At 56.4% G+C, this 12,947-nt stretch overlaps 1 protein-coding gene across 2 annotated transcripts in view; it reads left to right on the top strand.

Moving 5' to 3' along the window:
• Positions 1-12,947, top strand: part of PDE2A (phosphodiesterase 2A) — a 63,974-nt gene that overhangs the window by 48,535 nt on the left and 2,492 nt on the right. For both annotated transcript variants that reach the window (XM_037135689.2, XM_037135690.2), the window contains 21 exons: positions 353-412; positions 1,022-1,166; positions 1,371-1,423; positions 1,605-1,679; positions 1,787-1,828; positions 2,354-2,422; positions 2,687-2,817; positions 5,080-5,191; positions 5,660-5,699; positions 5,834-5,897; positions 6,327-6,399; positions 6,540-6,717; positions 6,954-7,066; positions 7,721-7,798; positions 8,637-8,759; positions 10,168-10,238; positions 10,514-10,636; positions 10,967-11,054; positions 11,271-11,318; positions 12,379-12,453; positions 12,601-12,700. In XM_037135689.2, the coding sequence (XP_036991584.2) occupies positions 353-412; positions 1,022-1,166; positions 1,371-1,423; positions 1,605-1,679; positions 1,787-1,828; positions 2,354-2,422; positions 2,687-2,817; positions 5,080-5,191; positions 5,660-5,699; positions 5,834-5,897; positions 6,327-6,399; positions 6,540-6,717; positions 6,954-7,066; positions 7,721-7,798; positions 8,637-8,759; positions 10,168-10,238; positions 10,514-10,636; positions 10,967-11,054; positions 11,271-11,318; positions 12,379-12,453; positions 12,601-12,700 (1,861 nt within the window). The remainder of the gene's footprint in view (positions 1-352; positions 413-1,021; positions 1,167-1,370; positions 1,424-1,604; positions 1,680-1,786; positions 1,829-2,353; positions 2,423-2,686; positions 2,818-5,079; positions 5,192-5,659; positions 5,700-5,833; positions 5,898-6,326; positions 6,400-6,539; positions 6,718-6,953; positions 7,067-7,720; positions 7,799-8,636; positions 8,760-10,167; positions 10,239-10,513; positions 10,637-10,966; positions 11,055-11,270; positions 11,319-12,378; positions 12,454-12,600; positions 12,701-12,947) is intronic.

Here is a 12,947-nt window from a genome sequence, read left to right as displayed (position 1 = left end):
ATTCCATGGCCAGGTCCTGCAGGCCCCACAGGCTGGGGGATGAAGAGGAGTCCCGGGTCACCCCCTTCCCTCACTACATACCCGAATCACGCCGTTATGGAAAAGTGACTGAAAAGGCAGCCGTCAGGGAAGTCCCACTTTTATTGGATTAGCCCTAGAAGGCTTCCTGGAGAGGCGGATATTTTTCTGGGCTCATGTGCTTGGCCAGAAGGACAGGTTATCAATGAAGCCCACAGACTGAAGTATGCGTGCGTTGGTGGGGACATGTGTGTGCCAGGCATGGGGAGGGTCCTCTGGCAGAGAGAGGAGGCTGGGGAAGGTCACTGCTAGTCCCTCTCCCACATGCCTCCAGGTGCACTGTGGCCAACTGAGTGAAAATGAGGAGCGGAGCCTCCAAGCCGTGGAGAAGCACGTGAGTGGGGGTAGGGCTGGGGTAGGGTGGGGCTGCTGAAGACCCTCAGGCACAGTGGGTGAGCAGGTGGTCAGGGAGCTGGGGAGACCGGGGTTTCGCTGCACCACCTTCTGGCTGTGTGACTTGGAGCAAGTCACTTAACCTCTCTGAGCACCAGTTTCACACCTGAAAATGAGGATAAGAAAAGCACTGACCTACTTAGGGTACTGGTGAGATAAGGCCAGTCACGCATCTTGTCAGTACATAGGAAGGACTACCTACATGATGATACTGAGACTCTTTTCTGAGATTTTATGTTGGGACTTTAACAAGGACTTAGGATTCCGTGGCTAGAGACACAGAGAAATCTGACCCTGGCCTCTCTCTGAAGAGTCTGGGGCTCGGGGTGGAGACAAACCCTGTACCTGTGTGTTCACGGAGGGAGGGACACCCCAGAGGCAGCGGGAGCCCACGGGCGGGTGGAGCGCTGAGGGAGGATTGTTTGGGACGGAGGTGGGGGCGATGAGCACCGCTGGCACAGGAAATGGCTTGAGCAAAGGCGACGGGTCTTGAGGTGGCGACGGGGTGAAGGTGGGGCGAGTGGGTAGCTGATCGCTTGGCCCTACCTAGACCCTGGTGGCCCTGCGACGGGTGCAGGCGCTGCAGCAGCGCGGGCCCGGACTGACCCCCGAAGCTGTCCAGAACCCCCCGGCGGGAGACCACGAGGGCGGGGTTGCATACACCCACCAGGACCGAAAGATCCTGCAACTGTGCGGTGAGGATTCAGCAGAGCCGGTCCGGGGGGCGGGGCAGAGTCGAACTTGGAGGGGTGGGGCCTACGTGGTGGGCCTTGGAGATGGGGCGGGGCCGGGGGAGGGCCCGGGTAGATCGACCGCAGCACCCGCAGGTGGAGCGGGTGGTGGCGCAGGCTTGGCTGAGTCTAAAGGCCCTCCCTCTAATCCGCGCCCTGTCGTTTCAGGGGAACTCTACGACCTGGATGCCTCTTCGCTGCAGCTCAAAGTCCTCCAATACGTGAGTTCCTAGGCCCCTTCCCCTGTGCACCTAGGTCTTCTAGAGCTCTCCGCCTCAGTTCAGATTCCGACGTCCCGCCCCTCTTCTCCACCTACCGGAGGAGCCTCAGAGGGGCGCGAGGGTGGGGAGTGCGGGTGGCCCAGATCCGCGGTCAGCGTCTCCCTCTGTGCCTCCCTTCCAGCTGCAGCAGGAGACTCAGGCATCCTGCTGCTGCCTCCTGCTGGTGTCCGAGGACAATCTCCAGCTGTCCTGTAAGGTGAGGGCCCGGGCCCGGGCCCGCGGTGGGGCCGGGAGAGGGCCCGGGGTCTCCTTGGGGAAAAACCTTGTTTATCCTTTAACGGGTCGCTGCCCCTCTGCCCTCAGGTCATCGGAGATAAAGTGCTGGGGGAAGAGATCAGCTTTCCGGTGAGTCCTGTGTCGCCCTCTGTGTCGGAGTCCGCAGGAGCAGTGAAGGCGAGCTAGGCACATCTGGGATCTGCCCGGGCCGACTGGGATCTGCTAGACTCTCTGGGACCCTGAGGGGATTATCTGGATCTTGGGATCTACTTAGAAATGTCATGAGAGCTTGCGACCTTTCCTGATTAGGATTCACTAGGAGAACTCTCACACGATCTACAGAAAGGTTTACTTGGGGCCAGGTCACTTCTGTTGGGGTGTTTCTGGATTTGGCTCTGGTAGAAGCCATTGAGATCAATGAGAATCTGGAGCCTGCTTTTCTCTCTCCCAGTTGGGGAGACCCTAAAGTCTCCCATAGGGCATTCTGGTCAGGAGGAGAACACCGTGCCCCCTTTCTCAGTGTTGACTCCATCCGCCATCTGGACTGACTTAAAAGACCATGGAACTTCCAGACTTTGGGGTGAGGGATGGGGTCTGAGATTGCCTGACCTCCAGCCAGGCTGTACCCTGACTCAGCCTCCCCTTACTCTGCAGTTGACCATGGGACGCCTGGGCAAGGTGGTGGAAGACAAGGAATCTATCCAGCGGAAAGATCTCACCTCAGTAAGCTATGGCCTGGCTGGACCAGGGCTGGAGGCAAAGGGAGAGCATCCTGTCCAGTCCTCAGGGCCACTATCTCTGGGTCAGGGCAGTCTGGGGATGCTGGAGACAAGGCCGGGGGACTTTCTCCCAATCTGCCCCAAGTCATACTACTTCCCACCCTGCAGGAGTCCCGAGAGCCACTGCTGCAGAGTGTGGGGGAAGGGCTGGGGGAAGGAGGGGTCTTCTCTCGCTCCTCCCCTGCCCTGAATTGCCTTCCCTTTGCAGGAGGATGTGCAGCAGCTACAAAGCATGATAGGCTGTGAGCTGCAGACCATGCTGTGTGTCCCCGTCATCAGCCGGGCCACAGACCAGGTGGTGGCCTTGGCCTGTGCCTTCAACAAGCTCGGAGGAGACTTGTGAGTCTGGGTGGGGTGATGTGGGTCAGGAGGTGAGCCGAGAGCCTGGCCAGGGTTCTACTAGGGTAACAGTGCTGGAAGGGTACTTGAAGGGGGTGCTATTCCAGCGGAGGGGACTGAATGGTTTGTCATTGCAGAAGATCATGGAATTATGGGTGTGCTAGGCCTTTGCAGCTGCTGCAGCTGAGGCACAGCTAATTATTGATTCTCCATCACCCATTTTCACTTATGTAAAATCATGTTGAGGTCCCCATGAGCTCCCCTTCTTTTTTCCTATTTTCTGAGGTTGGATATTGGTTTTCCCCCCACTCGCCATCCCCTGTTTTGGCATTTCTGCTGGGAACTCCCTGACAGAGGGGCAGTGAGCTCTGGGGTGGGTGAACTCTCTGGGACCTGCAGAGCAGGGCACTGATAGAGAGGACAATGGAGGAAGGGAATACAGGCTTGCGGGCTGGGCTGAACTGAGGGCCTTTATAGGTACCAACAGAGCAGCTGTGAGAATAAAAAAGAAATGAAGTGGTGGGCAGGATGCAGTGTCAGGTAAAGAAGTTTAGTTAGGAAGAATATCTCAAGAACTGAGTTCAGATTTGAGGTCCAGGAGTTGTACCAGAGATTTCATGTCCTGTACCGATTCACTAATTGGCAGTAACTGCCTGCCTGAAGCATTGTGTCGAGACTGGATCTTAGTACTATGATCGATTAGCTATGTCTGTCCTGGAAGTAGGGTCAGGATGCAAATGTTGCCACTCTTGGTCCAGCAGGTCTAGCAGTTTGGGCAGAGTCCTACAGGAAGGGAGGAGCAGCAGGTGAAGGGTTGAGTCTGGATTCCAGGATGCAGAGTAATGCTGACGAGATGCTGGGCCCCCGAGACTCAAACAAACAGGCTGGGTTTGAGGGCCTGGGGCCCCTGCAGGAAGTGGACCCCGGGAACATTAGGACCAGAGAGGTGTCAGAGGCCCAGGAGTGGAGTCTGCAAGGGTGGCAGAGATCTGGGGGTTGCAGGTCTGTGTAGCAGGATGTTCCAACATGGAACTCTGCAGGCAGCTGGTGGACCTGGGGAAATAAAGAGAGTGAGGTGATGTGGGATCTGTCACTCAGAACGGGTGGGCCTCCTAGTGGTGGGAGAGTTTATGCCATTCAGTAAACACACACTGAGTACCCACCGTGTCCACCTGTGTGCTCACCAGGTGGCCTTGGAAGGGCCTTTCAGGAGTACAGAGCAAGTGAGGGTCTGAGGGGGGCAGCGACCTCTGTCTGCTGGTTGTAGGACTGGGTTCGAGACCTAGACCTAGACCTAGAGGAGAGGTGGTATCAGAAAGCAAATGAGATGGGGCCTTGGTGACAGCCCTGAGGCCCAGAACAAGGGCAGGGCCATCTCTGGGCTCCACATATCTCAGGAAGTGGGTGCTGAGTGTACGAGCCAAGGTGGGGCTCAGCTCAAAGCACTGACTGCAGAGAAGCAGCCTGGAATTTGGGGAACAGGGACTCCGGAATCCCTTCAGCTGGAGGTGTGGTGGGCTGGTGGCAAGGGCAGAGGGAGAGTACAGTTAGTCACTGAGCAAACGCTCCCCAAATATCTCCTCTGAACCAGGCTCTGCACTGGGCACGGGGTGATGCAGTTGTGGTTCCTGCCTTCAAGATTTAAAGTTTATCTCAGGGTATAGATGGAAGTGGGCAGGGAGGTATTGTAGGCAGAGTAGGCAGTGTGGGGGAAGCATGAAGGTGTGAAGGAGCCAGAGGTCTTCTCAGGATGGTGAGGGTTTTAGTACGGATGAAGCTGAGAGATGCCCAAAGATGAGGGGAGAGTGGGGGGAAGCAGGACAGTGACGAGAGCTGGACAAGACAGGGCAATGCCACCCCATCCCTGAGCCTGGAGGGGCCTTTGGGGAGGAGCAGGGGAACACCCAACTCTGGCCTGGCCAAGTCTCCAGACCAAGCGGGGAGGCCCAGCCTCAGTCTGGGTAAATCTGAAGTCAGAGGACGGGGCCGGGGGTTGGGGGGCACATGGCTGGGCTTCTAGAAGGGATAGCCAGAGGAGGAGAACACATTTTATTCTGAGGAGAATGAGAACTCCCCCTTCAGGGGGCCTCCATCTGAGGGAGCTGCCTCAAGCCACCTGTGCGGTGATCGGCCCCGGTGGAGGGGAGGGGGGTTAGCTGGTGGACCTCTGAGTGGGCTTCCTGGACGAATGGATGTGAGGAGAAATGGGGAGAGAGGTCTGTCATTGGCCCCCTCTCTGATGACCTTGCCTCCCTGGCCCAGATTCACGGACCAGGACAAGCATGTGATCGAGCACTGCTTTCACTACACCAGCACGGTGCTCACCAGCACCCTGGCATTCCAGAAGGAGCAGAAGCTCAAGTGTGAGTGCCAGGTGAGTGACCTTCCTGGCACCTCTCTCGGGGACCAAGACACCCAGCTCTCAGCCCCAGAGAGTCATCCGCAAAGGAAGAGCCCATGTGTATCTGGACACAGGCAGGGGGATTACAGAGTTGCCCTGGAGGCCTTTCAAAGAACGAGGTCACCAGTTCCTCAGGTGGGCCACTGGTTGCAGGCGCTGTATGTGGTCACCCTCTAGTGTTCAACTTGGGTACTACAGCAACATCTGGATGGCTGGAGCTAGAGGTGAAAGCACATCTGAGATTTTATCTAGATTTCTATACACTTTCATTGGGGTAATTCCTGCCACTCCTTCACTTAGCAGCCAAATGACATATTTGATTAGACTCTGCCAATCTCCAGTAAGTGCAGAGAAGCTCCTGGAGATGTTGGAGGCAGGGAGGTTGGAGAGGATTGCTTTCTGTAACCTGAACTTCTATGATCTCTATTTTCTCCATCCCAGGCTCTTCTCCAAGTGGCAAAGAACCTCTTCACTCACCTAGGTGAGTGCACTGTCCTCCTCCATGCGTGGCTGTGGGATGTGAGTGGGGCTGGAGTTTGGAGAGGAGAGGTGGGAGGGCTTGGCCGTGGCATCTGGGCCAGTCTCATGACTGCCCCCCACGCCTCTCCCTCACAGATGATGTCTCTGTCCTGCTCCAGGAGATCATCACAGAGGCCAGAAACCTCAGCAATGCTGAGATGTGAGTGAATTTACCCCTGGGAGGGGAGAGGAGGCCCCAGGCCTCAGTCCTCATCCTCTCCTTTCTCCCTTCTTTTCCCCCTCCACTGCCTTCTCGTGGGACCCCGTCACATTTTGTGCGGTCCTTTACTTCATGGCTGTGACCACCAATAGTCTGTGATGTCCAGTGACAGCAGGGGCAGGGCTTGCTTTGCTGGCCAGGGGTCCTCATCTCCTAATACAGTGCATGGCACAAAATAGGCCCTACAAAAAGAAAAAAAAAAACAACTTTGGTCTAGACTAATGTCTGGAGTCAGTCAGCCCTGAGGAGAGTTCAGCATGGATCACTCTCTCCTGGCCTCGGAAATCCGGGCTTGCCTCAAGTTGTGAGAAGTGGGGGTGGTGGGAGAGGGGTGTCAGGGCCCTGTGGACCAAAGCCATCTCCCCACAGTTGCTCCGTGTTCCTGCTGGACCAGAATGAGCTGGTCGCCAAGGTGTTCGACGGGGGCGTGGTGGAGGACGAGGTGAGGCGGGTCGCGAGGAGAGAATGTTGCTGCGGTCCTAGGGGTGTGATGTCCTCAGGGACGCCCGGGAGCAGCCTGGAGAGTGGCCCTCTCTGAGGCCAGCCGCTAACTTTCCCCCCAACCCATGCCTGTCCCCGCAGAGCTATGAGATCCGCATCCCCGCTGACCAGGGCATAGCGGGCCACGTGGCGACTACGGGCCAGATCCTGAACATCCCGGATGCATACGCACACCCGCTTTTCTATCGTGGTGTGGACGACAGCACCGGTTTCCGCACGCGCAACATCCTCTGCTTCCCCATCAAAAATGAGAATCAGGGTACGGATCCCCTGCAAAGAGGCGGGGCGGGGCCAGGCCAGGGCGGGGCCTGAGCAGGATGGGGCGGGGCCAAGCAGCACGGGTTGGGTTGGCAGTCCTTCCTCACCGCTCTAGCCGTGCCCTAGCAGAAGACGCAGGTTTCCCAGAAGTGGGGGCATTCCTTGAGGACACCCTGTGGTAGCAGATCCCCACCAGACACATCCACCGGCCGGTCCTGGCCTCTCTCCCGCCCCTAGAGGTCATCGGTGTGGCCGAGCTGGTGAACAAGATCAACGGACCATGGTTCAGCAAGTTCGACGAGGACCTGGCCACGGCCTTCTCCATCTACTGCGGCATCAGCATCGCCCATGTGAGTGGGGCCAGGGGCGGGGCCAGGACCCTCTGCCCTTCTGGCCACATAGGCTCTCCTTGCTCTGACCTACCTGGGCCTCAGAGCCTTGCTGCTGGGTGAGCTTCTGTACCAGTGATCACTTCTGGCCTCAGTTTCCCATCTGAAAATTTACTCTTTCGTGTCCTATCCTGTTAGCAACCCAGGAAGGACCATGGGAAACCCCAGGTGTCATTATTCACCTGACCCACCCCCACCTTCCTCTGGAAGCAACCTCAAATCAAGCCCCAGGTCAGCTTCTTTTTGAGAAACCTTAGGTCTTGTTGTCTATGGCTGGCAGCTCTGCCACGGGACTCCAACCCATTGGTCCCTGACACCACCTCCCCTTTTGTTTCTGTTCCTCTGCTGTGAGCCTCGGGCTCCATCACTGAAGACCGGGGCAGACCCGGGAGGGGAGGCAAAGTGCCAGATCAAATGCCAGGAGATCCCAGGGGAAGAGCGAGGGGACGTCTAGGTGAAGGTTGGAGGGGGGGGTCCATACCTGGGGCTGGAGCTGGAAGGCTCAGACTAGGGCCAGCTCAGGCGGTTCTGTCTGACCTTTTTGTCCAGCCCTGGGTATTCTGAGGTTTGACAGCCATCTTGCTTGAGCTCCATTCTTCCCCTTTCTCCCCCCAGTCTCTCCTTTACAAGAAAGTGAATGAGGCCCAATATCGCAGCCACCTTGCCAATGAGATGATGATGTACCACATGAAGGTGAGGCTTGCACGGAGCTCTGTCCTCTTCTCCAGGGTCTCAAGGTCCTGTGCCTCCTTGGATCCTCATGGGCCCAGGACCAGGCAGTGCTTTCTGATCATCCTCTCTTGAAGATGAGAAGGTAGACCCAGCGCCATGCCTGGACTCCAGCTCTAGGCACGCTGTGGGTCAGCCCCTGGGCTGGCTGGCAATAGGGCCCAGCCCAAGGAAGAACCTGGTTCGGCCAGGTGTCCCCTATGCGCAGGGATAGTTCCCACCTTGGGAATGACTGAAGGCTGAGATGCACGCTCAGGGCCCTGGCCGCAGCTCCCTGAGGTACAGTGGTCCTGCAGTGCTGTGAAGTCCTAACTCTGACATTCCATCCCTTCCTTGGACCCCGTGTCAGCACAGCTGCCCCAGGCTTTAGTTCGGAGTATGTGCTGGTCATCATTGATTTGAACATTTACATGCACCTGTGTCTAAACCAAAGGGTCCCAGGCTTTGTGGATTCAGTCAGATCTGTAGTAGGAAGGACTGAGATGCATGCCACCTCCCAATAAAGAATCTCCCAGTTAGTGTCTAGGAAAGGCTGCTATGGTTTGGGGGGGTCACAAAAGGGCGTCTTCTGTCTCTGCCGAGGATAGGCTGTTACAGACAAGGACGGTCACAGGCAAGCAGGCACAGTAGGTGGGCTGCAGGACTGTGAGGAGAGGGTGGTGACCGACTGCTCAGTGACAATCCATGGACTGGATGGTCACCTGGACACTCTCTGGGCGAGGGACCACCTCACCCAGAATTTGAGGGCAAGGACACTGGATGGGTGGAGGTCATCTTCTAATACCCAGGCTGGTCCCCGCAGGTCTCTGATGACGAATACACCAAACTTCTCCATGACGGGATCCAGCCTGTGGCCTCCATTGACTCCAACTTCGCCAGTTTCACCTACACCCCTCGCTCTCTTCCTGAGGATGACACTTCCATGGTGAGCTGCGTCCCCGACCATGGAGACAGAGGGTGTACAGGCAGAGATTTAATTTAAATGTGCACAGGAACTTCCTGCTAGCAAGACAGAGTCATCAAGAAAGGCTACAGCTTCTCCCTTAGGGAGGAGTGAGCATGCGGTCTGCCAGCATGGGTCATGGGGCCTGCCCAGGGGACACGGGCTGGCTGGGTGATTGCTGAGGATTGCTCCGGCCTGTGGCCCCAGGGTCAGCACCTACTCCCTGTGTTTCAGAGAATTTATGTGAGCTTGGTTCCAAGAGTTCTTAGATCCCATCTTTCTAAAAGTTGTTGGCTCTGAGAATGCTTGGTACTGCCATCTGATGGTTCTCTGGTACAGATCTAATAATCTAAGATTCCAAAATTTTGTAGGCATCAAGAAGGGCCAAAGCCACCATAAACAGATCAACAAACAAGTGCTGGCGAGGTTGTGGAGAGAAGGGAACCCTAGTACACTGTTGGTGGGAATTCCACTGGTGCAGCCACTGTGGGAAACAGTATAGAATTTCCTCAGAAAACTAATAATGGAACTGCCTTTTGACCAGCAATTCCACTGCTGGGATTATACCTAAGAACCCTGAAACACTAATTCGAAAGAACCTATGCACCCCAGTGTTCATAGCAGCACAATTTACAATAGCCAAGTGCTGGAAGCAACCTAAGTGCCCATTAGTAAATGAGTGAGTTAAAAAAACTGTGGTACATTTACATGATGGAATTCTATGAAGCATGAATAAAGTAGGAGCTCCTACCCTTTGCAACAGCATGGATGGAACTGAAGAGCATTATGCTGAGTGAAATAAGCCAGGCAGGAAAGACAAATACCATATGATCTCACCTTTAACAGGAACCTAATCAACAAACAAGCAAGCAAAATATAACCTGAGACACTGAAATTAAAAAAAAAACTGACAATAACCAGAGGCAGGGGGAGGGGATAACAGGAGAAAGGAGGGGAAGGGTTGTCAAGGAACATGTATAAAGGACCTATGGACAAAGCCAAAGGTGGGGAGGACTGAGGGTGGGAGGTGGGGTGGGTGGGGCGGAGGGGAGTGGTAGTGGGAAAATGGAGACAACGATTTGAACAACAATTTAAACATTGCATTAACTCTACTTTTAGAAAAAACAAATATTAAAAAAATAAACTTAAAAGTCAAAAAACAAATAATAAAGATGCACAAGAAGGCATTTTAATTATAATGCTCAATATAAGTGTAAAGTTAAAAATAATTTTGCATGATTTTTCAAATTGACTCCTGTAAGATTATGGAGCTATTAAAATGCTGCTTATTGTAAAAGAACAAAGACAAACAACAACGAAGAAGGGCCAAAGCAGGGGTCCTGTCTTGAAACTGACAATCCCTCTGACCTCTCCCTTCTGCCCCCTGCAGGCCGTCCTGAGCATGCTGCAGGACATGAATTTCATCAACAGCTACAAAATTGACTGCCCGACCCTGGCCCGGTGTGTGTCCCCTCCCCTCAGTGTGCAGGCAGCCCCATCTCTGCCTCCCTCTGTCCTGGAATCTCACATCCATTCCCCAGCCTACTGGGGAGGGCTGTCTCTGGGCCAACGAGGGGAGACTCAGTCTTGAGCGGGTGGGGAGGATCCATGAGCACGAGGCCATTCCTAGACACGGGGACGTGAGAAAAGGAGAGGAATGGGGAAGCACAAAGCCTGAAGGGCTACCTGGAGGAGGAGAGCCTGAGGCCTGTCTGCTGCCCTCTCCCCTCCCCCAGGTTCTGCCTGATGGTGAAGAAGGGCTACCGGGACCCACCCTACCACAACTGGATGCACGCCTTCTCTGTCTCTCACTTCTGCTACCTGCTCTACAAGAACCTGGAGCTCACCAACTACCTCGAGTGAGTGGGTGCCCTGCCCCCCAACTGGGCTCCCCTGCCGTGGGACAGGGAGACACCTCCTCTGGGTCAGGGGCTTTACCTGTACCACCTAAGGGGACCCTCTTAACAGCTCAGCGAGGAAGGTTGCATAGCCCCATTTTCTGGGCTGGACTTGCTCATAGTCACGGTCCCAGGGCATGGGGGGCCCGCCAAACTCCAAGCCAGGGCTTCTTTCCGGGAAAGGGGCCCAGGGGTCCTGAGCTGCTCCTGGACATCTCACCCAGCAGTCCTTTCTCTGGGGGTCTGTGGGGGGAGCTATGGTTGGACCTGTCCTCTCTGTCTCCCAACCAGGGACATGGAGATCTTTGCCTTGTTTATTTCCTGCATGTGCCACGACCTGGACCACAGAGGCACCAACAATTCTTTCCAGGTGGCCTCGGTGAGCTCCTGCCCTCCTCCCATTGGGCACCTTCCCTGGGCTGTCTGGGAGAGGTGGGGGCTGGTGAGACCGGGAGTCCGAGGATCCCCCAGGCTTTGTGCTGGGCTCTGGGATGGGGGAGGAGAGAGGGCGAGAGGAGCGGGGCAGTGCTTAGCTCAGGTGGCTGGCACCTGGGTCTGAATGTGAGGAGTGATGGAGTTTTCCTGACCTTTCCAGAAATCTGTGCTGGCTGCGCTCTACAGCTCTGAAGGCTCTGTCATGGAGGTACCACCATTTCCCCCAGCCCCCTGCCTCCCTCCTCCACCTCATTCCCTGTCCTCCTCATCCTCACAAGGCCAGCGATGGGCAGTTAGAGTGTGACCCAGCTCCTCCTGTTCCCAGACCCTGCTTTTCAGACAGGCTGTGAGAATGGCAGCCGCCCCAGGGCATGGCTGGCTGGTTCCCCTGGATGGGCTTGGAGGGGTGCAGGTGTGGATGGGGGAGCAAGTCAGGCTCCAGGTTCTGCTGGAGCCCAGGTTTCCAAAGGGAGGATTTGTATTTAGCGCGATTCTCTGTGCATGTCGGGGTGCAAACCGGTACATGCCCGGTGCAAACCTTCCCTGCCAAGCCTGGGCTGTGCTCCCATCAGACTCAGCTTTGCCTTAGAGGGTTTGGTTTTTGGGTCTGCTCACCCCCAGATGGGGGCTCCTTGGGGCAGAAACAAAGTCTGAGACACCTCTGAGTTCTCTGCACTTAGCACAGGGCTTGGCACAGAGTGGGAGCCAAACCTCCAAGGTTACCTCCCCCCATGCTTCCCCTTGCTACACCCTCCAGAGACCGCCCCTGTTTGCACACCCCTAGAGATGAGGGGCTCACTCCTGCTTGGGAGGCCTGGTAGCAGCCCTGCCTCTGCCCTTCCCACCCTGGGTTGAGCCTCATCCTCCTCCGACTGACAGCCCTTCAGTGTCCGGAGACAAACGTCTTGCCCTTGCCTCGCCAGTGCCTTTCCTTGTCAGCAAACAAATGGTCGCTGTGTGAATTAGTGTCTAGGACTGTGAGGGGCCGTTCTAGAGCTGTTCTGGCTGGAGAGGCCCTCAGAGCTCACTGTGCTGCGCCCCTGCATGTGGCAGTGGGGAAGCGGGCTCAGAGCCAGCCAGGGCCTTGCCTGGGGCCCACCGAGGGGGAAGCAGAGTCCAGAAAGGGACTAGAATGCTGCCTCCCTGTCTCCACCTGCTCCACTCACCTCGGGAGCCAGGGCTGGGCTGGGCCCACTCCTTCTCTTGGGGTTAGTGGTGAGGGGAGCCCCCCATTCCATCTGGGCCCTATCACTCCTGTCCCCCAACAGAGACACCACTTCGCTCAGGCCATCGCCATTCTCAACACCCATGGTTGCAACATCTTCGACCACTTCTCCCGGAAGGTAACGGGGCCAGGGTCGGGGTGAGAGGGTGGGAGCCAGGAGCTGGTGCAAACCAGGAGAAGAGGATGATGGTGGAGGCTCCTCAGGGCCAGGGAGTGGATGGGTCTATCCAGCAGGAGACCATGACGTCTCCCTGCCCCCACCCAGGACTATCAGCGCATGCTAGACCTGATGCGCGACATCATCTTGGCTACGGACCTGGCCCACCACCTGCGCATCTTCAAGGACCTCCAGAAGATGGCTGAAGGTGCCTGCCTTTAGCCCTGGGCCTTGGGGTTGTGGAGGGACCCCCAAGAGAGGATACTGCCTGGAAAGCATCCCCAGAACTTCAGACCCATCCCCTCCAGCATCAACCCACCAGGCAAACCCAGCCCTGGCCTTTGGCTCCCATGCAGGGAGCCAAATTCCCTGGACCACTTTGTGGTGGGCCGTGGGGACCTTGTCCTTGCAAAGAGGGCCTGGGAGTCTGGGCTCTACCCTTTGACCCTGTCTTC

Source organism: Artibeus jamaicensis, unplaced genomic scaffold (genome assembly GCF_021234435.1).
Source record: "Artibeus jamaicensis isolate MK-2021 breed Jamaican fruit bat unplaced genomic scaffold, CSHL_Jam_final contig_64, whole genome shotgun sequence".
NCBI lineage: Eukaryota > Metazoa > Chordata > Mammalia > Chiroptera > Phyllostomidae > Artibeus > Artibeus jamaicensis.
This window is presented reverse-complemented; position numbering and strand designations above follow the sequence as displayed.